The sequence below is a fragment of the Microchirus variegatus genome, assembly GCF_963457635.1.
Source record: "Microchirus variegatus genome assembly, chromosome: 16".
Classification (NCBI taxonomy): domain Eukaryota; kingdom Metazoa; phylum Chordata; class Actinopteri; order Pleuronectiformes; family Soleidae; genus Microchirus; species Microchirus variegatus.
The window spans coordinates 10,236,907-10,262,427 of record NC_139817.1 but is presented as its reverse complement, the minus strand read 5'-3'; the positions used below and the strand labels follow the sequence as shown (position 1 = coordinate 10,262,427).

Genomic DNA, 25,521 nt, shown 5'->3' with positions numbered 1-25,521 from the left:
AGAGGGCTTGGTTTATGGACGTGACTGTTGCTTTTAGATGGATTGGCACAGACTGGCAATGGTGTGCATGTAAAGAGAAGAAAAAGGTTAATTCGCTGGCCTCTGTGGAATTAGCTGTCTGCTAATTCTGCACATTCAGCACAGAATGACCTGAACCACTTCTGTTGTGTCGCGTCTTTCAGAAATGAGACTGTTAAATCAGCTTTTTTTTAAGGTTTAGGATTTTTAAATAATTGTTGTTTTTCCAGTTCTTTGTATTTGTCCATGTGTTTAAAGGTGTGTGTTTGTGTGTGTGCAGTTATGTTCCTCACTGGCTGAATTGGACTGTTGAAGATTTTTATTGCAAAGGTGCTAACTAAACTGTCACCTTTCATCGTTTTGTGTATACTTTGTGTCGTGATTGTGATTTTATAGTGACGTGAAACACGATTCATACGTTGACATGAAACGTCTGTGAAGCATTGCCAAATATTATCTTTTTTTTTTTTATCTTGCTTTGATCACATTGTGCGTACAGAAGTGGTGTATTGAATGTCTTGTTGTCAAACCACACACACATTTATTTTTGTAAAACAACTTTTTGTGAAGTGACGGATATTGGAAGGTTTAGCCGCATGCTAAATTATATAAAAAAGTATTCTAACCAGTTTTTTTTTGCATTTAAAAGAGAGAATATATTAGCTCCCACTGCAGTTAGAAGTAAACATTCTGAGAAAAGCATAGGATTTGGTGTCTTAGAAAATTCGAACAATACACACTATGTTGTCATAGGTCACCCTTTGAGGACTTTTAATAGGCTTCCATTCATTTCACAGAGACCTAAACATAGCCACTGCCTGCCTTATCGTTCCTGACTTAAATACTGGCCCAGTTTCAAAAAGCCATCCCATTTGTCGCCATTTGTCCCCAAAGGTGGCCCAAGACAAAAAGTCTGTGAGAATACGATTGGCTCCCATGTTCTTAAGGGAAAAGAAAGATAATTTTTAGTGTAAAGTTTAATAGTAATCAACAGTAAAACATGAAAAGGCCACCTGAAGATGGAGAAATTCACATTTCTGAGTCTCAGACTCCTAATATCGTTCTTTATTGATACATAAATAACAATGGTGGCTGCTGATCGACTATCTTTGCTTTTGTTTTTGCATCGTCTGTGGTTGGCGGACATGCTTTGGTGCATTACCACTCTCTCGACTGCTACAAGCCAGATGTGTTTGCCTTGGGAACAAGTGCAGTCTCCTAATGTGGCTTAATGAAGTCACGTACTGATGATGTGACTCTGTAAACACAAGTGTATTAATGGTCTCTGGATTTTCTCCAGACAACAAAACAAATTGCATTGATAAAATGTAATTGGGGCCTTATTTATAAAACTATAAACTATAAAAATCCGTTTTGAGCCACGGCAACTTATCACGAGTACATTGTTTATGTTAAGTAATTAACTGCAAAAAAAAAGTACTGGTCGACTGTTATGTCCTACAACGTCACTCTAATGGTGCACTTTAATACACATGCTTACGCGGTATTTTCTTATCTGTCGTCTGCTCTGTGTTGGATTTTTTTTTTCCCTCTTTGTTTTTAATTTATTTTTATAAGAATCAGAAAAGATCTGAATAATGGCTGACTGTTAACCCAGCTGTGGTGAGTCACAGTAAGATAAGAATAATCACTGTAAAACATTGAGTGTTGAATCATACAAAAGATGCAGGTGTATCAGCTGGAGCTGACTCTGCATTTGTGATTTTTCCCACACTGAAACTCCTTTTCCGTTTGATACCACGACCATGTAAGGCCATTTGTTTCAAATGAAAACGTTTTTTTTTTTTTTTAGCAACATGGCTGCTGTCATTGACAGTGTTGGGATTAGTGCTGCAATAACTAAAACAAGCGGTCTGATTATTCATCTTTTGAACTGAATAGGTTTTTGGTTTCTTTGCTAAACCAAAGAAATGATTGACACGGTTTGGGGAAACAACGAACCAACATTTTTTGACATTTTATGGACCAAACAACTAATCAATCAAGAAGATACGGACAGATTATGTTGCAGCTCTAATTGGAATATTATTAATGACGAAATTGAATCTCTGTGACCAATAAGACACCTATCATTGGATAATGCTATGTAGGTTACAAACCTATATGGTTTATTGTAGTTGTTGTGTGTGTGTGTGTACCAGGCAAATAAATGTAATGTTATTTTAAGAATTCTAATCTTGTAATTATTATTTTTTCCAGGCATGTGACGGTAAAAAGTGTTTTTTTGTCAACGTGCATCGTCAATTTCTATATGTATGCATGAACAGCATGGTTAAATGTCATGAGTAAACACCTCTGGACTCAACTGAAAACTTCAAGTTTAGACAAAAGCAGACACCGAGTTATATTTAGTAAAAGATTCTTGGCTGGAGATCAAGTCACACAGTTTGATAAGGAAAGAAATGGCCCTGTTTTACGGTCTGAATCACATTCACACACACACGCCCGCACTCCAGCGCCATTTATCAAATCTTAAATGCCTCCATGTTAATTGTTACAGATAAAAATAAATCGTTACGTGTGCGTTAACGTGCAGCTGGAATGTTAATTCATCAGCACCATATTTGTGCAAATGGTCGGTCGGCTGGATTTACATGCTGGCAAAAGCTGCCAGTGGGAACTGTAAGTGAGCTCTGGCAAATAATAGCAGGCCATTTTAGTTTTGGCACAAAATGGTGGGGGCACAAGACAAGGCAACTAAGATTTAATGATTAGGAAACACTGCTATGGTTGGGTTAAGCGTTGTTTGATTACATACTATTCTAAAGGTAAATAAAAACATAATAATAATAATGAAAAATTATTTTGGGTTGTTCCTTATTATTTGGGATAAGGGACAAGCTTTGTATCAAGCCTGATAAATATCAGCTCAATGGTTCCCAGGGTGTCTCAGCAGGGTCCTTCAGGAGCAGAGAAAGAATAACAGAATGACATGTCAGCTATTGTGTTGAGTCAGAGAAAATGGGGGGACACAAACAATAGAGGGGTAGTGACTCAGCCTTCCCACGGAAACCCTGCTCTGGTACTTTATTCCCAGCTTTAGGAACACACGTTTGCATACATGTATGTGTACACACACACACACACTGTTCTCTCTGCAACGTGATGTTTTGTCTCTTGACTCTCATTAAGTTCACAGAGGCTTCTGGATTCCTGCCGTACTAATATGAACCAGCGTGACATGTAAGAGTAGTCTTTGAAAAATGAGTACATGTTTATTGCTGTTTTTAAATACAGTTTTCTTCATGAATTGAGGGCATACATGTAGAGATTGGAAAACAAAACATATCAGTAATTATTACATCATATGTTGAAAATGCGGGCCCACGGTTGGTGTAGTGGTTAACGCCCCTGGCCTTTGCAGCAAGAAGACCCGGGTTGCTGGGTTTGAGCGCTGAGCCCCAGTTGGAACAAGGGCATTTCTGCATGGAGTTTGCATGCTCTCTTCATGTGTGCGTGGGGTTTTCCCCGGGTTCCTCCCACAGTCCAAAAACATGCAGATTTGGGGATTAGGTGAATTGGTCACTCTAAATTGACCATAGGTGTGAGTGTGTGAGTGAATGGTTGTTTGCCGTGTGATGGACTGGTGAAATGTCCAGGGTGTACCCCGCCTATCTCCTTGTGTCAGCTGAGATAGGCACAACACCCCCGCGACCCGCCTGTGGAGGATGAAGCGGTAGATGATGGATGGATGGATGTTGAAAATGCCTCTTGGACATGTAATTTAAAAATTCTCTAAATGAACTTGCAACAAGAAAGCAACTAGAGCTGAAACGATTAATCGATTATTAGTCGATTACTAAATTAATCCTCCGGAAAACGGAATCAATTTTGTTTGCGGACAAAACAAGACATTCGAGAACCTCGTAATTTCCAGGTTTTTTTTTTAAACATTTTCTGACATTTCATGGACCAAAACAATCGATTAATCGAGAAAATAATCGACATATTAATTGATTATGAAAAGAATCTTTAGTTGCAGCTCTAAAAGCAACTGTTCCTTTAAGTTTTTGCAGCAGATGGACCGGGAATGAAGCGGATTAAGCAGCAAAGAGTGGTGGCTTCATCATTTGTTTTAATGACTCAGTGAAGCAAACCCCTGTATAGGCATCTTTAAAGCCCACCGGGGTGGAAGCTGCACTGTATTGTTGTCACATTGTTGCCTTTTTTTAGTACAGTTTGCATTGAGGCACAATCCTCTTAGCGGTCTATTTCTCCACTTCCCCCCCCTTCTCTCCTAAGTTTGTCTTTCTTTGTCTCAAATTAACTCGCACTTCTTCAAGTCTCCTGGCGTCACGTTTGTTTTCACTCTGCACTCACGCAATCCTAATTCCGAAACTCTCTTCAAATCAACAGACAGACAGAGAGAGAGAGGGACAGCGAGAGGAAGCTAATTTGCCATTATGTCAGAGGTCTTTGTACATGCTCTCAGCACTCCAGATAAGTATGGCTAAGTGGTGCTTTTATAAACATGGATCCTTATCATTCACTGAGAGACTGTAGCGCGATGTAATGGGCTCTTCACTCTGGATGCAGAAACTCCACCCCCCTGCTTCTGTGTTCTAAAACATATCAATACCCACGGTGTTTACTCTGGACAAGCAGATTACTGTAGTGCCTTTAAAAGTTCAGCCTGGTCACATACAGTATTAGAAATTCAAGTGTATCGCCACAGAAGCACAAATTCTTATATTGATTTAAAAATGTAAATATTGTGTTGTATATTATCAGTTGAGAACAAACTCTTTTTACAATTAGCATTATTCAAACCTCCCCCAAAGGTCTCTTAATGTTGGCCGTAACTGTGACTTTACTGGGTGTGGTGGAAGTTGTGGGTTGGACCGAAAAGAAAAAAAGACGACTGTTATTGGTCTCTGTTCTCCATTTGTTTGCTTTGTTTTTCGTTTTTCTTTCTTCCTGCATTTCTTCTTATTCTTGCATTATTTTTGTTCCACTCTCTTCCTCTCTGGAAGTTGGAAACGGTAACCTTGAGAAAGGGGAGAGGGAGAGGCTCGATGTAAAACAGAGAGGCCAAAAAGGTAAAATTAGCACTCACGGGGAACGTGAGAGATTTTAAAATTTACATTAACTTACACAATGGGGGCGGAGGGGGGGACGCAGTGTGTAATGTTTTGCCTGAAGTGCGTTTGAACAATGCTTCCTGACTCGCCAGTTTATTTTGGAAGCATTTCTCCAAGACAAATCAAATACTGTACATCTCATATTAACCAGATCACTTAACACCAATCTGATAAATTATAATTATCAACGTCAACGATAATTATCGACGTCAGCCTTAAAAATGTTTCTATATTCTCTTCTGTGAGTCCTTTGACATTCTGCTCTATACTTCTACTCAGGTACAGTGAACTAGTTTGAGACGAGATTCCTGCTTTTTTGACGTTTGACATTCTCATGCTGGATACAGCCATTAGGAAATAGTTTTTTTCTTACCTCAACAAGGTGTTTTTTTTTTTTTTTTTGCACAATTCTCTCATCAAAATCCCATGATCCTGCACTTTCAGTCCATCCTGCAAAACCCAAAGACATCACATTTCCTCCTGATTCTTATCTGCGTGATTTTCTGCTTTTTGTGCACAGCTGCCACATAATCGAGTGACTAATTTCATGAATATGCATTTGTGCAGGTTTTTTTCAAGTGCAGTATCAGTGTAAAGACCTCTTTAAGGTGTATTTTCGTGCAATGGCCACAGTATTGTCGACAAAACATCCCTTATTTATGAGCAGTTTGTTCCAAATACATTGGCCATCAATAATGAAATGAAGTGTGATTACTCTTTGAAACTCAATGCTAGTTTGGAGTTTTTATTGATCCGATTGAGTGCATACATATATATACATATATATACGTGTGTGGCATTTCCATTGTTGAGTTGTCTTTCGTCACATTCCCAGAGAACTATGCTGTCCCAGTGCACTGGATCCAGTTGTGGTTTTAATTTCGCCTGCCTTTAATTCTGTGGTTTTAATCCTGTCCGTGGACAATTTTGTCTAATTTTATCATCTTTGTATCTCTCCTTTTTCTTCTCGAGCAATTCTGTGCACACTCCTTTGTCTCAACAACCATTTGAGTTGGGTTTCGAGCTAAAAATGTGTCGCCACCTGTTTCTTGTAGTAGTGACTGAGGCTGTCTTTGTATCCTTATGAGAACTTTTACCACCTTTCGTCAAAGAAAAGTGGTGAACGGATATAGGATGGAAATTTGGGAAAGTGAGAGACGTGGTGAGATTGTGCATTGTGGGAGACAAACCACTGTGCCAACACCACTTCCTCCTACCCCTATCTCAGCAGTGCTTGAGGCCTCATCACACGCAGCACTGACCAACTCTTCAGTGTTTGTCTATTGAAAACATCTTGTTGATTTTTCATCCACAGTCTCCTTTTGTTTGTCACAGTTTTCTTCTTCCACTTACCTTGACCAAACTCTCTTTCTCTCTGTTTCTATTGTCCTCTTTTGTCTCTTTGTTAGGAGTCCCCTCAGGACAGTGCCATCACCAGAGACATTAACAGGACGTTCCCAGCTCATGACTACTTCAAAGACACTGGAGGAGATGGACAAGACTCCCTCTACAAGATCTGCAAGGTGGGATTTTAGACCTAGACCGGAAGTTCCAATTAACGCTGTTAATTGGAACTTCCGGTTTTTGGTGTGTATCTGCTACATTTTCTTGTTTATGAAGCCCGGAAGGTTCGAAACAAACAGTTCAGCCACTGCTTAGAACGCTGTTTTGTATTGTAATCTCGGACTCAGTGAGATCTCAGAAAAAACCCGGTCCGTTTGGATCCTCCTGGTCCAGGCACTAGTCCGGGACAGTGTCTTCTGACTCTGTGTCCGACTCCGGGTCAAAGGCGTAATAGGGACTGCGGCCAGGAGTCGAGACAAAGCTATTTTTAAACACTGTTTTGATAATGATAAGGAGTGCATCCACCGTTCCAGAGGGGGAGCTGCGCTTCTGAGAGCTGGTTTGCTAATTACTTCACTTCCGGGTCACTTCCGGGTCTGTCTTCTGGGGGTGAGATTTCAGAAACAGCGAGGCTGACGAGAGCTTCAGTGAGGAGAGATTTCTATCGGCTCATTTACAGCAACTTGGAGGTTTTTGACCATAAAAACAAGTTAATGTATGTAAGTAGACCTCCATAACTCACATATATGTGCGATAGGACCACTCTATGTGAGCTTTAAAACAACAACAATTGTTGATGTTGAGAAGCATTTTATTTATTTGTTCCCTTGCAAGTTTGCTCTTTATGATTCATCTGTGAAAAATGCACACGGTAAAATGACTAAACAATGACGTTTCATCGCGGTTGGCCTTGGGAGTCGATACCAGAGTCAAGGTAACAGTCCGTTACCTACAGATTTATCTGGTTTTAAAGAGGATTAGACATGCTTTAGCTAATGTAAATACACTACTCAACAAAATAGATATGTCTTGGTGATTTTAAAGCATATCATACATATTATTATATATTTAAATTGTTATTTTAAGAAGGTGAAACTTCATCAGAGCATGTTTATAATCTCAGGATTGCTGTGGTTCAAATCCTCAAGAGATACAGGTGAGACCAGATGGTATCAGTGGTGATAAAAAAAAAAGGGGGGGATAACAGCTACATGTGGAATTGAATCACATGTTTACTTAAAATACTGTGTAAGTGATTTCATTTACAGTTTATGGAGCAACAGACAGTTCCATTAAAACGAAACATTCATTAATGAATAAATCGGCCTCTTTGTTTCAGGGGTGGTTCAGCGAGTTCATAACTGTCGGCAGAATAAGTTTCCTATTGAACGGTCACACATACACACAAGCCCACTGTGCAAATGTGCAACACACAAGTTATTGACACTAAAGTACATGTGGTCTTTTTTTCTTTCATATGAAATTAAACATGCATAATGGAAACAAACACCCGCTTTTTATTCTATACTTCCATAGTCCCATGTGTTAGCCTGGCTGCAACGTGTTCACACCTTCCCCCCTTACACACACACACACATTTTCAATTCATTTATTATGCATAATTCAGACGAGGTCATCCATCTTGTCCCAGACAAGCGCCTCCTCAGGTGTGTGTGAATAATTCAGCGAGCCCTCCCCTCCTGCACTCTGTGTGTTAACTGATCAAAGCATTGTTTGACTTATACTAATTATTCCTATTTGTAGCTCAGGAGGCCACTTTATAGTACATTTCCAAAGTATCTCAACTCATCTTTATACGCTTATTATATCAACATTCTTCCTTATTATATCCTGCCCCCCTCCCCACTTCAGTTCCTCCCTTTATCCATGTCTTCCTTCGCTGTTATCATAATTCCAGTAACTGGCCTTTTCCGAGAAAAGTCAAGTATTTGAAGAAAAGCAAAAAAAATGACCAGCCATGACTCTCTTGTAACGACATAATTCCAGTACTCTTCTTGAGAAACCTTCAATCACGACTCTTCATCATCACTTCTGACAACGACTGACAAAGCTGGAAGCTACAGTATGAAGGCGGTGTGGCCACCGTACAGTGAACTGCGTGCCGTGCACACTTAAATATTATTATTAACACACGTAACGTGTGTGGAAACTCATTAAATCATTATGAAACTGTGTTTGGAAGAATTAAACACGGGGGACGTCACCGGTAGTGGTCACCAGGGAACGGCAACACAACAAACACGATAGCAACAGTAAATGTACTTCCATTTATTTTGTAGTTTCTTTTAGTAGAAGTATACATAGTTCCTGGGAAAGTCCCTACAGTTCTACAGTTCTCTGTACTAGCTCGTGTTCTGGAAATATGCCTATACATTACCATTTATTATACAATACCATTTATTGTTTTGTGGGGGACACAAATGAGTCCAATCTCAGCTGCGGGCTGGAGTAACAAAGATCAGCTATTTAACAAAAGGGGAGAGACTAACGCATTTAAATGTGGTTTGACTGACAAATAATGCTTTGGTTTGAACTTTAATGCAATAATTTATCATTATTTTTATTTCCTTCATCATTTTTTGAATTCACTTCTTTTCTCACTCTGCGTCTCCTTCTGCTCTGTTGTCGTCTTCAGGCTTACTCTGTTTACGACGAGGAGATTGGCTACTGCCAGGGACAGTCCTTCTTGGCTGCTGTGCTGCTGCTGCACGTGAGTTCACGGATCAGCTCGGTTCCCCCTGCAAAGCCTTTTTCAATTTCAAGACCGCGGATGAAATGTCTGGTTTTCATTTCTACATAGACAGTTACTGTGCTTAAAAGTCTCAGGGCAACAACAGCGGCTTTGTTGTGTTTACGTCTGTCAAATTCTGTGATCTTCGGCATTTGGGTCAGCAGTCGGATATTTTTCAACATTAAAATAGTTGTTGTTACTAAAACGTTTAATTAGGTTTCCACTCCAGGTTTAAGACAACCAGGGACGTGCTGTTGTTCAAATTTAAGCGTAGGTCACGCTAAATAAAACTGCATACGCTACCGTTCAAAAGTTTGGGGTCACCTATACCATTTGTTTGCGTTTTCCATTAAAAGTCACACTTTTATTAATTAAAAGAGTTGCAAAATGAATAGAAAATATAGCCAAGACATTGACAAGATTAGAAATAATGATTTTTATACAAAATAATAATTTTGCCCTTCAAGCTTTCGTCAAAGAACCAGCAAAACTGTTTTCAGCTGTGCTAACATCATTGCACAAGGGTTTTCTAATCATCCAATAGCCTTCTAACGTGATAAGCAAACACAATGTACCATTAGAACACTGGAAATGGGCCTCTATACACCTATGTACATATTCCATTAAAAACCAGACATTTACAGCTAGAATAGTCGTTTACCTCATTAAAAATGTAAAGAGTGTATTTCTGATTCATTTAATGTTATATTCATTGAAAAAGTGCTTTTCCTTCAAAAATAAGGACATTTCTAAGTGACCCCAAACCTTTGAGCAGTAGTGTTTGTTTTCTGGATGTGTTCTAATACAGTGACTGATAAATAAGTATTCTCTATATTCATTATAGCATTGCCACAAATCAAAGTGCACCATACTAAATATCTCTGAAATGCTCAAGGCTGGAGAGCTGAGAGTTGCTCTGGCCCTCCTCTGAATGTCTTTCAGCCTTTCCTACATAGTCAATTTAGCAGACGTGGGGTCTGAGGCAGTCAAGCAGCAGAGAGACCTTAGATGGAAGGTCACATTTCTGTCCTATTGACATTTTATATGGATAAAGAAAAGCTACTTCCTGTTCATCCTCCATGCTTTCAGACACTCCTGCAGTCCAGAGACGTGCCAACACTACCACCTAGTGGAGGGAAATTGTAGACAAATTATAAGATGTGCTGAGAAATGAAGTTAACTTTGTTTATTTAGTTATTTTGTCAGAAAAATATTAGATCTTAGGTTTGTTGTGTGTGTGTAGTAAAATTAGATTGGGTCATATAACGTTGATCTCGTTCGAGAGTTTTAAAACTAGCACAATCTAGAATATGAATTGAAGTTAAGGACAGACAACTGAATCTCTTTCATAAATTTCTCTAGATGCCAGAGGAGCAGGCGTTCAGTGTGCTGGTCAAGATCATGTTTGATTATGGGCTCAGGGACCTTTTCAAGCAGAACTTTGAAGATCTGCATTGCAAATTCTTCCAACTGGAGAGACTCATGCAGGTTTGTGTTTGTGTAGATTTTCTGATTGTATGTCATAGCACTTTTATTCTCTGTTCTCCTTCATCATATTTCTGTCATCTTTCTCTCTGTCTTTTAAAAGGAATATATTCCAGACCTTTACAGCCATTTCCTGAACGTGGGTCTGGAGGCTCACATGTACGCCTCCCAGTGGTTCCTCACCCTCTTTACAGCCAAGTTCCCCCTCTACATGGTCTTCCATATCATTGACCTGCTACTGTGCGAGGTTAGTAATGAAGATTTGTCTGTAGTGTTCAGATATTGTTCAATATAGTTATTTCCACAAATTATTTCTTATGGATAAATGTTTTCCTAAAGTCAAATTTAAATGTACCTACGGGAACCCTTATTTTGATGCTCTAGACCGAGCTCAAAACTTTCTTCAGACTATCTTTATGATGCCTCTATTGCAGTTGAGAGCTATTTGTTTGCTGCAGAAATTCTAAGCGCTGAAACCTCCCAGGAGTTGATATAATGAAGTCTGGAGTGAAAGAAGAGTTACTGAAGAAAATCCTTGTGGACCAAACTTAGTTAAACAAAAACGCTGAGAACATACACTTTCAGTCTAAGACAGTGTTCCATGAATCGTCAGAATAATACACTTACTGTCTATATAGGAAAACGCTTCACAAAATGAAGAACATTTTCAACATAATGGACCAAACCAAGGCAAAATCCTTGTTCATTCATCTAAATTTCCACCCATGAAGTGTGATAGCATTATATAATAATCTAAAGAGAGAAAAAAGTGTATGCAGCTTAGTTATTTATATTTAATAAATTAAGTATTGTTTGGTTACATTGTTGTATTTCTTTTCTTTTACACAAAACCCCACATTTTATCTTCATGTCTTTGAGTCCTTAATACATTCTGAATGTGTTTGTTCTTTTCTTCACTTCAGGGCATCAGTGTGATCTTCAATGTAGCTCTGGCACTTCTGAAGGTAAGCTGGCCGACACCCAAATCTAAACAGATAACACCTAGAGTCGAACCAGAGACACAACATAAACATGGAAAGTTCTTACGTGTCGTCACACGTGTGAAGATGTACATACTTATATAGTGTTAACACTTTGTTGTGTCCATACAGGGCACATGTTTGTGTTGAAGATAACACGGACTTCTGTCAATGACTGTCACGTTTTTGGATTCTTCCCAAACCTGTTATGTATTATGCTATGCATAGTTAATTCTAACATAACATAAATAAATGATTATATTTTTGCTTTCTATCTCTCTGTTTTTCTGTCCCAGATAAATGTGTGCCTTATTCTTCTTTGTGTGTGTGTTTTTTTTCTTCCCCTCTCAGACATCAAAAGACGATCTGATCCAAACAGACTTTGAGGGTGCGCTCAAGTTCTTTCGTGTCCCAGTTCCAAAGCGGTACCGTTCTGAGGAAAACGCAAAGAAGCTGATGGAGCTGGCCTGTAGCATGAAGGTAATTGTGATGGATGATAATATGTATATATGTTTGTATATATATTATATATATATGCATGTGTATAGATGTATTAGATTCTCCGCTGGTCAACCTGTTAAGTGCCGTATTTACATCTGAAAATTTATATTCACCTTTTTTGTCAACCCTAATAGTGTTTTACATTCAGTTTGAATACAAATATTAATTAATACTTGATGTATGAAATATACAATTCTTATCTGGCACAGTGAAGAATCTAGAAATATTGATACAAACATAAAAACTTATTAGAGTTAGGAAGAAAATGTTGTGGTAAACCACCTAAGCAGGTCTTCTCGATTACCAGTAGGGGTCACTGTTGACTAGACTTAAAACAACATGCCACACACAAACACACACAGATACACCGACACCGACACCTGTGTCCTGACCTGTTTTGAACAGTCTGGCCTAGTTAAGAGGGCTTGACTTTGAAGGTAACTTTTGACAGAGATATATTTATGAACTCATACTGTGTACAGGAGTCCACCTGAAAAAGAGATTTTGCCTTTTTTTGGGGGGAGAACTGCACAATTAGATGCTCCAGCAGAGCAAAAGGAGTCAGTGTGTTTCATAACATGGAGTCGTCAGTTTTTAATTTTTCCCATATAAGGTCTTTCAAATGAATCCCTTAACTAAAATAAATGATATATTCATGAATCCTTATTCATTCTACTTGTACAAATGCTTTATCCGGGGGTAACACATTGGGATGAACAGAAAAAAGTGGTATACATCCTAGTTTTATTTTATGGCTACTATCTTCTTCTTTTGTTTTTTTTTGTTTTTTATTTATTATGTGTTTTATTTAGCACTTTGGTCCACTGTGGTTTGTTGAAAGTGCTTAACAAATGAAGTTGGATTGGATAGTAATAGTGGTTTGCTCCTCACATGGTGACGTAGAAGCACATGTTACTGCTATTTACTGCGTGACAGCAGTGAGAAGTCATTTGCAGAGCTTTACTTTTCAAGAGAAATTCATTCCAAGAAGTCTTGCACTCAGCGAGTGTAGTCATAATGTAGCTGGTATTTAGATTTGAGTGGAGTTATGCTAATGTGAAGCTTGGGTGTCACTACAGTAGGATTTACTGTATGCTGATTATTGCTATCCTCAGGGATTTATGATACTGATTGATCCACAAATCTTTTTTGGGGGGGTTTGGCAGCTGGGCTTTATTCACAGGACTGTTCATTTTAAAATCCGCTTTAGCTGAGAGTGCATGCATGTATATTTCAGTGCTTATAACAGCTACATTAGTGACATTGATTTGTTGTTATACATGTTATTTATAAACCAGAGGCTAAGGCTGAACATACACGTCCTTAACCCTTGAGGTGTTGAGTTCCTCCTCTCATGATTTGTTATCCTCATGTGGAAATGGAGGAAAAAAACAACAACTGTGATATCAGGAATAAAGTGACCCAGTCTCTAATAGGGGGCAGAAACGAGAAAATGTGGTGGCTAGGGTATACTATCAGTAAAATTGTATATTTCATTTGTGATAATAGTAATGAGTGTCAGGGGAAGAAAGTGTAAAACCTTCACTGTGTAATTATTGTCAAAGGTCATTACAATTTTCATAGTTTTTCGGTGAAAACGGTAGAGAAGGACTCTCAAGTGACAGTCGGGTCACTCCAGGGCCATTCATGGTGTCTTAGTGTTCATTTTTACTCCTATTTTGCCTTTCACTCTGTGCTGTGATATGCAAAAAAACGACGGCATAAGGAGATGTATATGTCTTCTGTTCAGAATGGCACAATGATGTTTTAGTGTGTCGAGACATTGCTGCTTTTCTGTTCCGTGTTGAGACTCAGGCACATAGTAATCATTGTATGGTAACTTTTTTTTTAAGAAGCCAGTGTAAGGCAGTGGTTGTGCACTGAAAAGCCTGTTAATGAGGCTGCCTTAATGCACTGTGTGTGTACAGAGTGAAGCTGTAGGGATGAATGTGTGACAGTGGGTGTTTTTTTTTTTTTTTTTTTTAAATGGGAGACTGTTTTGCTGCTGATGTGATGGAGGCAGATGGAGGTGCCGCACTGAACCGGGGATTATCTGCACTGAGCGTTAAACAAGACGGTGAAGGATGAGCCCCTGAAATCGAGATTCGCTGTTCACCTGAGAAACAGTATATCCACATTAAAGTAGACCTTTAAGGATGGCACTGATCCTTTTACATTCAAAATACCATCATCTTTGAATGCATTTTGGTAGCTTTCTATCAAAAGATATCTATTCATAAATTGCTTTTGACTGAGTGCACAGATTATTCACTCAACCGGCTACTCAGACAGACATTAAGCAGTAATCAGTGCATGTAAAAGAGAAATATATGATGAAGAAAATGGCAATTGCTCATCATTATTTGTCCAACAGATCAGCCAGAAGAAGCTGAAGAAGTTCGAGAAGGAGTATCACACCATCAGAGAGCAGCAGGAGCAGCAGGAGGCCCCGATTGAGAGATATGAGGTAGATTCGTCATGCTCCCGTGCGACATTTATGCATCCATTTACACAAGTTTGAAAGTGAGGAAAAAGGCAGCCGTATTATGCCTTTACCTATTTTTGTATCCAAACTACAGGTTTGAGCGCACTTCTCTGCAACCGTTCAACGAAGATAATCATGTTATTGTTTTAATTACAGTGTTCCTTACATGAGAGATTCCGCATATAAATGTGTTAAATCGAGCACCGTTTTCACAATAAATCTCTCTGTTGTAGATCTTGACATGACAAACTGCAGGGCACCAAATGAAGGGGAAAAAAAACAATTATTGTACATGTCATACATCATCTCAAGGGAATGGGTTAGTTGTATACAGTACAACATCATTAGTCACAGTGACTGAACCTCCCTTTGTTTTGCTCTTAAAAATGCTCTCAGCGAGCATGCAGCGTTTTGTTTTTCTCTTAAATGACAGCGTGATTGGTTCAGTCGTCGTTATAATTATGTGAAGATGCGAAGACATTTAAATTGAAAGTGTGTCGTAAAGTGTTCATTATTCAATTTCTTTCCGGCATCACTTCACATCAGTCATCCAATTGTAGCTTTCACATTTATCAGTGGAGAATAACACAGGACACAGTGGTCTCCCCCTAAAAGAGAGTGTTGTGCAAGATAGACGTCAACAATCTGCTCTCCGATTGTTGATTCCCAATCTTCTTTTATTAAGTTAAAGAAGAAGGTAAAATTCAATATTTCATGTGTGTACCCGTGCTTGTCACCTCAGGGAAAACCTAACAGTATATTTTGTTGTTGTGTGTTCTGTGTTGCTTTTAATTATGTACAAACAGGCTATGCCCAGTTAAACATTACAGAAGCAACGGTTACTACGTAATTACACTCTCACCTGAGGAATGGTTAACGTTAACTCTGTCGCTCTGTCTCGTTCAGCAGTGTTGCATTACTGTAGAGGCAGGAAGAGATGCTTACACATTCATTTGCAACTCTTCATGATTAACTGTCCTTCCTCTTTCGTGTCCCTTCACTTCTCTGTGTGTTCGTATACTCTTCTGTTTGGCTGTGCCTTTCATTTCCCTGTGTCATCATTGTATGTATGTTTGTTTCTCTCTGTCTTTTCTATTATTTTCTTTCTATTTATCGTTCTCTGTCTTCTCTCTCCCTCTCTTTCTCTCTCTCTCCTTGTTTCCAGAGGGAGAATCGGCGTTTGCAGGAGGCTAACATGCGCCTGGAGCAGGAGAATGACGACCTGGCACATGAACTCGTCAGCAGCAAGATAGCTCTACGCAAAGACCTTGACAATGTAAGCCAAAGAGACGGAGTGTCGTTTTTTTTTTTGTGAGGAACCAAAAAATATGACTTGTTGCTGCCGTGAAATGACACATAACAAGCAAGTGTGTTGTTCATATGGCAGCAGTTGTGCAAGAACTGAAACAGGGAGAGTGTGTTTGTGCAACACAGACGTAGACTCTATTTAACTGAACTGAAATCTCAGAATTATATTAGCTTTATAGTTATATAGAATTATATGTGTGTGTTTACGTGTTTGTCAGGCTGAGGAAAAGGCAGATGCCCTGAACAAAGAGCTGCTGCTGACCAAACAGAAACTAGTGGATTCCGAGGACGAGAAGAGGCGACTGGAGGAAGAGTCTGCACAGGTTAGATCCCACTTTTGCAAAAAAAAAGAGAAAAAAAACCTTTCCTGGCCTAAGTTCATATATAATGTATGTTTCACTTTAAACCTCATGTGGTTTATAGGGGTTGCACGTTCAAGGGAAAGCAGTAATAGTGTCAGCACTATTGCAGCTCACAGGTATGAGACAAAAGCGACTCTGGATCATGGTCAAAGTGCAGTATTTTGTATTTTCTCTGCGGTTTTTCATTCTAAACAAACACACAATGCGGCAGCTGATTTGATTGTTTTTATCAGTACATTGTCAATACATTTGAATATTTACCTGCTGTGCGGTTTAATGGAAAAACAAGGCCGGCATTCAGTACTGATCATACTGTGAATGGAAATATAGACCAAGTCAATCAGAGTCCAGAAATTAATGTGTGCACATAATGGTGTCTTTCACATGTGTTAGTTAACCTGTATTCATCTTAGGGGTTGGAATATTTAGGTTTCCTCATGATATGATTATGATTACGATTCAGGGTCTGCGATTGGATTATATAACGATTATCGATGCATCTTGAATTGATGCATCTTGGCTACGATTCTATTCAAATTGATTTTCAATTCAAAACGATTTGAATAAGGACATTTCAAGTTTTCCCCAAACTTTTGAACAGTAGTGTAAATAATCGGAATTTGGACATTTGTGTATCGATTCAGAATCGTCCCCGTCCATCTCATTTTCACCATTTCCATATGGTTTAAAAATGTCTACGTCAGTGCAATGTGAAGCTTATGCAGGGCTTCGTCTACTAAGACACACACACGCCCTCTACAGTCAAACAGTCAAGGTCGGAGGATGTCGTTTCATCTTTGATGCTAATTTTCTTGAGGTCAGTGAAGAGCCACCTAAAAGCAGAGGACAGAGCTGCTGACCCTTCTCCCCATGTGTGTTCAGTGTCCTTGAAATGCCTCCGGTCTTGTTGAGTATGTCGGTGTCGGTGTGATTGATGTGTGTGCTTGCGTGCAGGAGGTCGCATAGAAGGCTTGACTTTGCCCTCAGCTTCTCGTTTGCCAATACCTTTCTGTGTCTTCTTTACATTTCATGGCAGTCACACAGGGGTCTCTGGGGGTGTTCAGTGTCCTCTGGCTTTGCCCTCCAACATACTGACTTTCTATGTCTTTGTCTTTGTGTGTGTGTGCTTACAGCTGAAGGAGATGTGCCGACGAGAGCTTGATAAGTCTGAGTCGGAGATTAAGAAGAACGGCTCCATTATTGGAGAATATAAACAGGTATGGACTTTTGAACTTGGATTGCAACTACACCATTGACACTGAGATGTTACATATTTGTCAAAACCAAAGGGTAATTCCCACATATGTAAAATATAATAAAATGAATACAACTCTATTTTAATCCAGGACTGTTGGATCGTCTGAAGACATTTGTTTCAAAACTACATTTAATTCCATTTTTGAGTGATGTTCGTTAGAGGGCAGTTTGGTCTATTTTGGTTTGTTTTAGTTTTTCTCGTCTTGAGTCATGAGCACCTCCTTTCATATCTCGGGTTTGATCAAGCCGTTGCTTTGACAAGACGAGCTGAAAGTATTTAAAAATAATATAAAGCGTACTGTTTTCATTACAAATGTCTTTATTTTGTGCACTCTTGTCGAGTTGACCCCTTTGATTCCTGATCTCATGTGCATATTTTGAGTACCTGTCTACATGTTCCTCTTCTGGGTTTTTTTTTTTTGTTTTTTTTTGTTAGATCTCATCTTGTCACATAATGCTTAAATATAAACTCATACAGATCAAGTACCATTACCTTCATCAGCACAGAGACTATGTGCAACAATTCAGCTCCTATTGCTCCTTTGAGGCACAGGAATAGCAAGAGAACTCATTTGGAAACAAACCTGAACTTCACCGTAGTCGAAAGGTATTAGCAGAGGAGGGAAATTGACAGCACATCTAAAAACCCGGTGACAAGAGCCATCATAGAGGAGAGGAGAGGTGGAGGAGGAGGGGGGGGGGGTTTGATGGATGTGTGTTTTTGCACCTGTTATATGTGAAAGCAGACCTCAGATTGCTACTCAGAGAGCTGTGCTGAGTAGAGCAGAGCTAAGTGTGAAAATGGGGCTTCTTCAAAAATAGTTTTGTGTCAGAAGGGGTGGGGGGTTGATAGATGAAGAGAGAGGAAAAAAAAAAACAGAAAGTTTTTGTGTGTGCGAGAGTAAGCACAGGGAGGACAGGAGATTTCAATCCACTGGGATTGACAATAAATTAAGAATCCCTCCCCCCCAAAATCCCCTACCTTGATTTTAACCCAGATAACTTTTATTACTCTTGAAATATAGTTTTTCTGTGTCACTGCCTGTGAACTCCCAACTTTCTTTCTGGGGCGGAATTAAAGCCAGAAAAATCATTCATTTTGTCAATTACCCCTCCTGTCCAAACGGACAGTGAAACCAGTGTTCAGTGGTGCTTTTAAAATCTCTTTTGTACGAGCAAGAGCCTCTGTAGATGCAATCAAGCTCGCTGGGTCATTGCCAGGGAGCAGCAACATGTGCCAACACCTCCCTCTCTCTCTCTCTAAGGTTCTTTCAGCATTGTATAGAGTTTCAAAATATTTTGTCCCTGGACAGCACTTCTACATGTCTGCTTCTACTTCTAAGCTTTGCACTGTAACACGGTGGAAGCAAGAAGTTCACGGGTGCTTCAGAGAGCAACAAACCAACATTTATATCTACTGCACCTGAAGGTTGTTTGCATGTTCACCCTGTGTGTACTGTATATGTGGCTTTTCTACCACTACAGTGGTCCCTCATTTATCACGGGGGTTACGTTCTAAAAATAGCCCAAACTAGGCAAAATCCTTGAAGTAGTAAGCTTTATTTTTTTACAATTATAACATATGTTTTAAGGCTGTAAAACCCCACACCACACACTTTATATTTTCTCAGACAAGAAATCTTGGTAGATTTAAAATATAAGTACAGCATTTTAGAATGAAACCAAAGATCAAAACCTGTTTTCAGGCTCGGACATTTGTTTGACATATAAAAATATAAACATTTTCCTGTAAATAAAGATTATAGCCTTTAGAAATAACACATTCAATTTTAATGATCAACCTACACACATAAGAAATTATTAATAGTGACTCACGCACATTTCACAGTTCCTCTGACCGTACCGCGGCCTCTTGGTGCTAGTGCCGCTCCGCTGTAGCATCTTTTTTTTCCGCAATGCGTGTTCATATGCTGTAAATAAAAAAAGCTTGCAAAATTGCACTAAAACAATCTGTGAGGCCACGAAAGGTGAACCGTGTTATAGTGAGGTCCCTGTGACTGTGACCTCAGATTAGGGAGCACATATTCACCATTAACTAGGTTCTTACTAACATAAGTAGTATACTAACCCTTTATTAGTAATCATTAAGAACCTATTAAACCTTATTGTAACTCTAATACGACATTAATTAAGATTTTTCCTACATAAGGTGTTAATACGTGCTTAATATTTAATAATAAAGGGCTAGTATGCGACTTATATGCATGTTAGTAAGCACCTAGTTAATGATGAATGTGTTCCCTAATCTAAAGTGTTACTGTGACCTCTCCAGGGGTGGACCCAGCTTCTTTTTTTTTGCCCTATGTCAGCTAGGATTGTCTCCAGCTTCTCCTGTGACCCTTAAAGGGGATACAGTGAGTGTATATGTAACGTTACATATTATAAATAATTAAAATCTTCCAGTTGACCCTTTTCTAGCAGGTTGCACCGTATATAATATTCAATTATGAAGAGAACAGGGCCCCCAGGCATTAATGCTATAACGACAATTGATGAATTATTCAGTGGAATTGTTTCAAAGTCAAGACTTGAATTGTTTATGGAAAAAAACACAGTATGAAAAACATGCCAACTAAGCGGGAAATGAACCTCAAAATGTGTTTAATGTTAGTGTGATACTGTTGTGTCAAAGCACAAAAGGAGATTAAAATGTCTGTTCTCTATGTGTGTGTGTGTGTGGGGGGGGGTGTTGTGGAGAATGAAAGAGCAGGAGACAGCTGCAACATCAAGAGGGATCAGTAGTGTTGCAGGAGAAGTAGCGAGGTGGGTACAGTAAACGCACTCGAGGGCTAATGAAGGAGACGGCGACCGCCAGAAAAAAGACATGTAGGAGGAGAGTGATGGATATCTTCTTGGCTACAGCTATAGGTGGATAGATTCATCTCAAAGGGAGGATGATAAAGACATGTACATGTACATGCTGCAGAAAAAAACAGGAACAGAAAGAGAGATGCGATGACCCAAGTACCCTTTAGGATGACTCACATTGATCTCTGTGAGCAGTAGCTGTGTGTGTGTTTGTCACTGATGGTTGTTGCTGTGGGTTACGGCTATAGATTGATGAGAAAAGGAGACTGGATGTGTGTGTGCAAGCAAGTAAGCAATGCATTATCTACAGCACATTTTATTCCACGTGGAAAACACGAGACACTGCGCTAACTTTGACCTACGCCAGACGCTGTAGCCATGAAAACAACGTCGGTTGCATAAAGATGAAACATAAGACACAAGTAGAAATGAAAACATAAATTATACATGTGCGTTATGTGCATGCTGTGAACCTTCTTGGAAAAACAGGACATGACATTATGACACTTACTAATGCATTCAAGAGTTAAGAGGATGAAGTCTGCTCCAGAGAGAATAAATGTGCCACAAACGGAGTTAGGGAATGGAAAATACCAAGCAGTGCACGGTGTTATGTTCAGTCTGCAGACGCACAAATCGTTAGTTCCGTCTCTGAGTTCTGCTCATATTTGCATGGGCAAAAATTTGGTTTAAATCGATTATTAACGCACGCTTGACCACATGTAGTAGGTTTTGGCCATTCCTTGTTTTTTAGTCACCAACAGAGCACTACATGGAGCTCAACCAATCTCTCTACTGCGCTTCTTATAGATTTGCTCCCAGCTGAGCGAGAGGCTGGAGAAACAACAGACTTCCACAAAAGGAGAGCTGGAGAAAATCAGAGTGAGTCTCTTTCCCACTTACACACACACACACACACACACACACACACACACACACACACACACACACACACACACACACACACTCACAGGTTTGGACAGCTATTCTTCTCAGGACACTGCATTGACTTACATTTAGACGGCCTTAACAAAGCATTATTCCAAAACAAAACTCAGAAATCAGGACCAGGTTTTGGTGTCCATGAGGACTGCTGGTCCTGACAATGTTAGAGTATATACCAGGTCCTAAAGAGGTAACAAATACAAGTTTGCACACACACACACACACACATACACACATACACACACAGCTGCATGCCCTCAAACATATGCTGTAGTATCACAGCCAGGCATTGTAAGTGGATCATAATTACATAATCAGGCTGCTGATCAACAAATGTGTAAATATAATATAGTGTATGTGTGTGTCTGTGTGTCATGTCTACACACTCTCTATTTGAAGACTTAATGATATAAGTGCAGCTCTAAAGATGACTGACAGAGCTTATTGCTGCTTCGTACGTGTTATTTGTGTTTTGTCTACTAACATTTATTAGACTTAAGATGATGTTATGGAGATTCAGCGCTCTGCAAAAGTCTCAGGGCACCAGCAGCCTTGTTGTTCTTATGCCTGTTAAATTCTGTGGTCGTTGGTATCTGGATTGGTCTTTATATATATATTAATTAGCGAGGAAGTTTAACTCATACAACATGTGTATGTAAATACTCATGTCTGGCAGATATTTGTCAACAAACAGACGTGCAGACGTAGACGTAATTTTTAGCGCCGTTAGCTTACCTGTGTACTGCGTATGTGTGCCTCTTTTTTTCCAAGTTTAGCTTTAATTTAGATACTCATTTTAACAATCGGGAGTCACGTAAACATGACGTCACACACGTTTTTTTTCCCAGTCAGCCGCCGTGGAAATGCGTCATGCGTTCACGTTGACGCCGCTAACCGCCGTTAACGTGCCCATGCAATAAATTATATGTATAGTTTACATCACACACGATTATCTGTGGATTTCAGAAAGCCTGGTCACGACTGTCTGAGCCAGTATCAGCCTGGCAGACTCAAACTGCAGAGTATTTTAAGTAACACGGTGCGTTGCTGTTGTTGGACTTTTGGAAATCAAGAGAATGAGGAGGCAGGTAAAGAAAAGGATGCTGGGGCCAGATATCTCAGCTCCAACACTTGCACACTTGGCTCGTGAACTGTTTGTGTCTACAGACTGTAGTTGGGAACAAGGCCACATTGGCTGAAAGCTCTGTCTGAGCTGCCCAAAGACTCTTGAAAAGGCTCACGAAACATTCGTCAAGCCAAGGACAAGTCCTGAAAAGCATGCACCAAGGTCTGTCTGTCTGCTATTCACTGTAAGTTATAAACAGTGTTTGTTAGAAATGTTCACATAACGTGCCGAGATACTGTACTCATTCTTCGAAAAACTCGATTTAAAGTTAGCTCAGGTTCTCTAGCTGTTTCGTTGGAGAAAACTATGAAAACAACAACAACAACAACAACAACTGTGTAAATGCTATTTTACTTCTAAACTCAGTTGACAATTTGATGGAAAAGGAAACCCAATATTGTCATGAAATCTTCATTTTAAGTGTTGTTTGTGAGTGAAACCAATATATTCAGTCAACAACAGCGTTGTCATTGTAAAATTTAACGGGCTATTTATGTTTGTGACACAATGTTTTTTTTTTTTTAGGATTTTATGAGCCAGACATTAACTTTACCCAGCAGAACAATATGGCATTGATTTATTTTCTTCTTCATTTCTTGGTCATCGTAATCCATTCGGATTACAATGCAAAACGAGTCGAGTGTCTCATATCACTGCTATATACAGACATGTTAATTAAGATTCACTTTTTTTCACCGTTTAACACCTAACAAACACAATGTTCCTGCTTCTATACTCGGACGAGCGTGGCTTTGCTCCCAGTGATTTTTTCCTGTTGCATCTCTGTTCCCAGTAATAGCTCATCACGTACACTACCGTTCAAAAGTTTGGGGTCACTTAGAAATGTCATTATTTTGGAAGGAAAAAGCACACCTTTTCAATGAATATAACATTATATGAGCTAGGAATACATTTTAGCTGCAAACGTCTGGTTTTTAATGGAATATGTACATAGGTGTATAGAGGCCCATTTCCAGCAACCATCTCTCCCGTGTTCTAATGGTACATTGTGTTTGCTAATCGTGTTAGAAGGCTATTGGATGATTAGAAAACCCTTGTGCAATGATGTTAGCACAGCTGAAAACAGTTTTGCTGGTTCTTTGACAAAAGGGGCAAAATTATTATTTTGAATAAAAATCATTATTTCTAATCTTGTCAATGTCTTAACTATATTTTGATGAATAAAAGTGTGACTTTTAATGGAAAACACAAAAATAGTGTATAGGTGACCCCAAACTTTTGAACGGTAGTGTAGAAGAAGAAAAAGAGCACTTTGACTAAATGGTTTTGGCCACGAATCGTCAGAGGAGCTGGTTCAGGTTGTTCACTGCTCACTGTCCACTGTGGTCTCATTTATTTCTCCTGCTGCAAATATTTACACGCCCCATGTTTAGGAATGAAATAGTTGTAAATTTAAAAAATTAAATCACAGCTTGATATAGCATCTTATTATAATGCTCAGTGCAAAAAAAATGGCTTCAGTCCAAACAGATTGGAACGTTCACACTCTTATCTAACAAAAACACTTTTACACGTTGACTCGTTTTACTGAAATCTTTTTATTGCACGTTTATTCTTCCACGATTTCCTCACTTTCCAAACGAAGCATATAATCATACGTCATGTTCGCTTTTTATTTAATCTGACATCTTTCTTTGTGCCTTTTATCTGAAGTCTTTCTTTAACTCTTTGTGCCTTTACTCCCCCATCTCGTCATCTTCTGTTATTTTTTTATTTTCAATCTCCCCCCAGCTTAAAGGGGGGCAGCACTGAAAAGCTGATTGCTTCACCGAGCTTGTAAGGTCAGACAGGGATAAAAACAAAATGTGATTTCTTCGATCTAACATCCTCCTCTTCTATCCCCACATATATCCTCTAGTCCAAAGTGGAAGGTTGTGAGAAGTGCAGCAGCCTTTTCAACAAAGAAGGTCGCGTGCGAGCCGCGGTGACCACGGTGCCCGCCGGAGGCACGGAGGAGACGGACGAGGAGAAAGAAAGTTTGAAGAACCAACTGAGAGAGATGGAGCTGGAACTGGCGCAGACCAAACTGCAGCTGGTGGAGGCCGAGTGCAAAATCCAGGTACACTAACACGCAGTTTTGGCCCAGATTAGGAAATAAAAACCTGATATTTTGGGCTAAAATCGACTGGAGGGCCACACAGGAAAAAAATATTTGAGTTCTGACTTTAAACTCAGAATTCTGACTTTAAACTATGAATTCTGACTTTAAAACTAAGAATTCTGACTTTAAAACTCAGAATGTCTCACTTTAAACTCAGACTTCTCACTTTAAACTAAGAATTCCTGACTTTAAAACTCAGGATTATCACTTTAAACTAAGAATTCTCACTTTTAACTAAGAATTCTGACTTTAAAACTCCAAATTTCTGACTTTAAAACTAAGAATTCTGACTTTATTCTCAGAATTCTGACTTTAAATTCAGAATTCTCACTTAAAACTCAGAATTCCTGACTTTAAAACACAGAATTCCTCAGCTTAAATCTCAGAATTCTGACTTTATTCTCAGAATTCTGACTTTATTCTCAGAATTCAAATATTTTTTTCCCTAATCCTCTTCAGTAGAAAGCCAGTAGAAAGCCTTCAGTGGAGCCACAGAAGCATCAAAATGTCATTCTCTAGCTTGTTCTTCGTTTGTAGTTGTACTAGAATAGAAAGAATCACACATTCAGCTCCTCCAGCTGCAGTTTGCAGAGTCTGTCTTTGTTGCAGTCTCCTCCTTTAATACCACTTCAGGAGCCTTCAGTAGTGGAACAGACAATTTCATAGAGGGAAGATACGGACGTCTCGAATAAAGCCAGAGGTTTGAAATATGAATTGAGACTTAATCACGTCCAGGCAGTGCAGTCGTTTAAGTGACAGTCAAGAGAGATCAGTTCCTTAATATTAAGGCTGCCTGGTTTAATGTCAAATATTTCAGTGCGGTGGTGGCGTCTCCTGCATGACAATTAAAATGTAGGTCTTCTAATGACTTTATCAAGCCATGAGAGCTCCACAGTTCCTGAAAC

At 39.2% G+C, this 25,521-nt stretch overlaps 1 protein-coding gene across 1 annotated transcript in view; it reads left to right on the top strand.

Annotated features, from left to right (window-relative positions):
* The window catches only part of rabgap1 (RAB GTPase activating protein 1), a 60,813-nt gene that overhangs the window by 32,572 nt on the left and 2,720 nt on the right, over positions 1 to 25,521 (top strand). The window contains exons 15-26 of the mRNA XM_083902704.1: positions 6,530 to 6,643; positions 9,121 to 9,195; positions 10,579 to 10,704; positions 10,805 to 10,948; positions 11,625 to 11,666; positions 12,033 to 12,161; positions 14,557 to 14,649; positions 15,833 to 15,943; positions 16,194 to 16,298; positions 17,471 to 17,554; positions 21,234 to 21,305; positions 24,374 to 24,574. Of these exons, the coding sequence (XP_083758830.1) occupies positions 6,530 to 6,643; positions 9,121 to 9,195; positions 10,579 to 10,704; positions 10,805 to 10,948; positions 11,625 to 11,666; positions 12,033 to 12,161; positions 14,557 to 14,649; positions 15,833 to 15,943; positions 16,194 to 16,298; positions 17,471 to 17,554; positions 21,234 to 21,305; positions 24,374 to 24,574 (1,296 nt within the window). The remainder of the gene's footprint in view (positions 1 to 6,529; positions 6,644 to 9,120; positions 9,196 to 10,578; positions 10,705 to 10,804; positions 10,949 to 11,624; positions 11,667 to 12,032; positions 12,162 to 14,556; positions 14,650 to 15,832; positions 15,944 to 16,193; positions 16,299 to 17,470; positions 17,555 to 21,233; positions 21,306 to 24,373; positions 24,575 to 25,521) is intronic.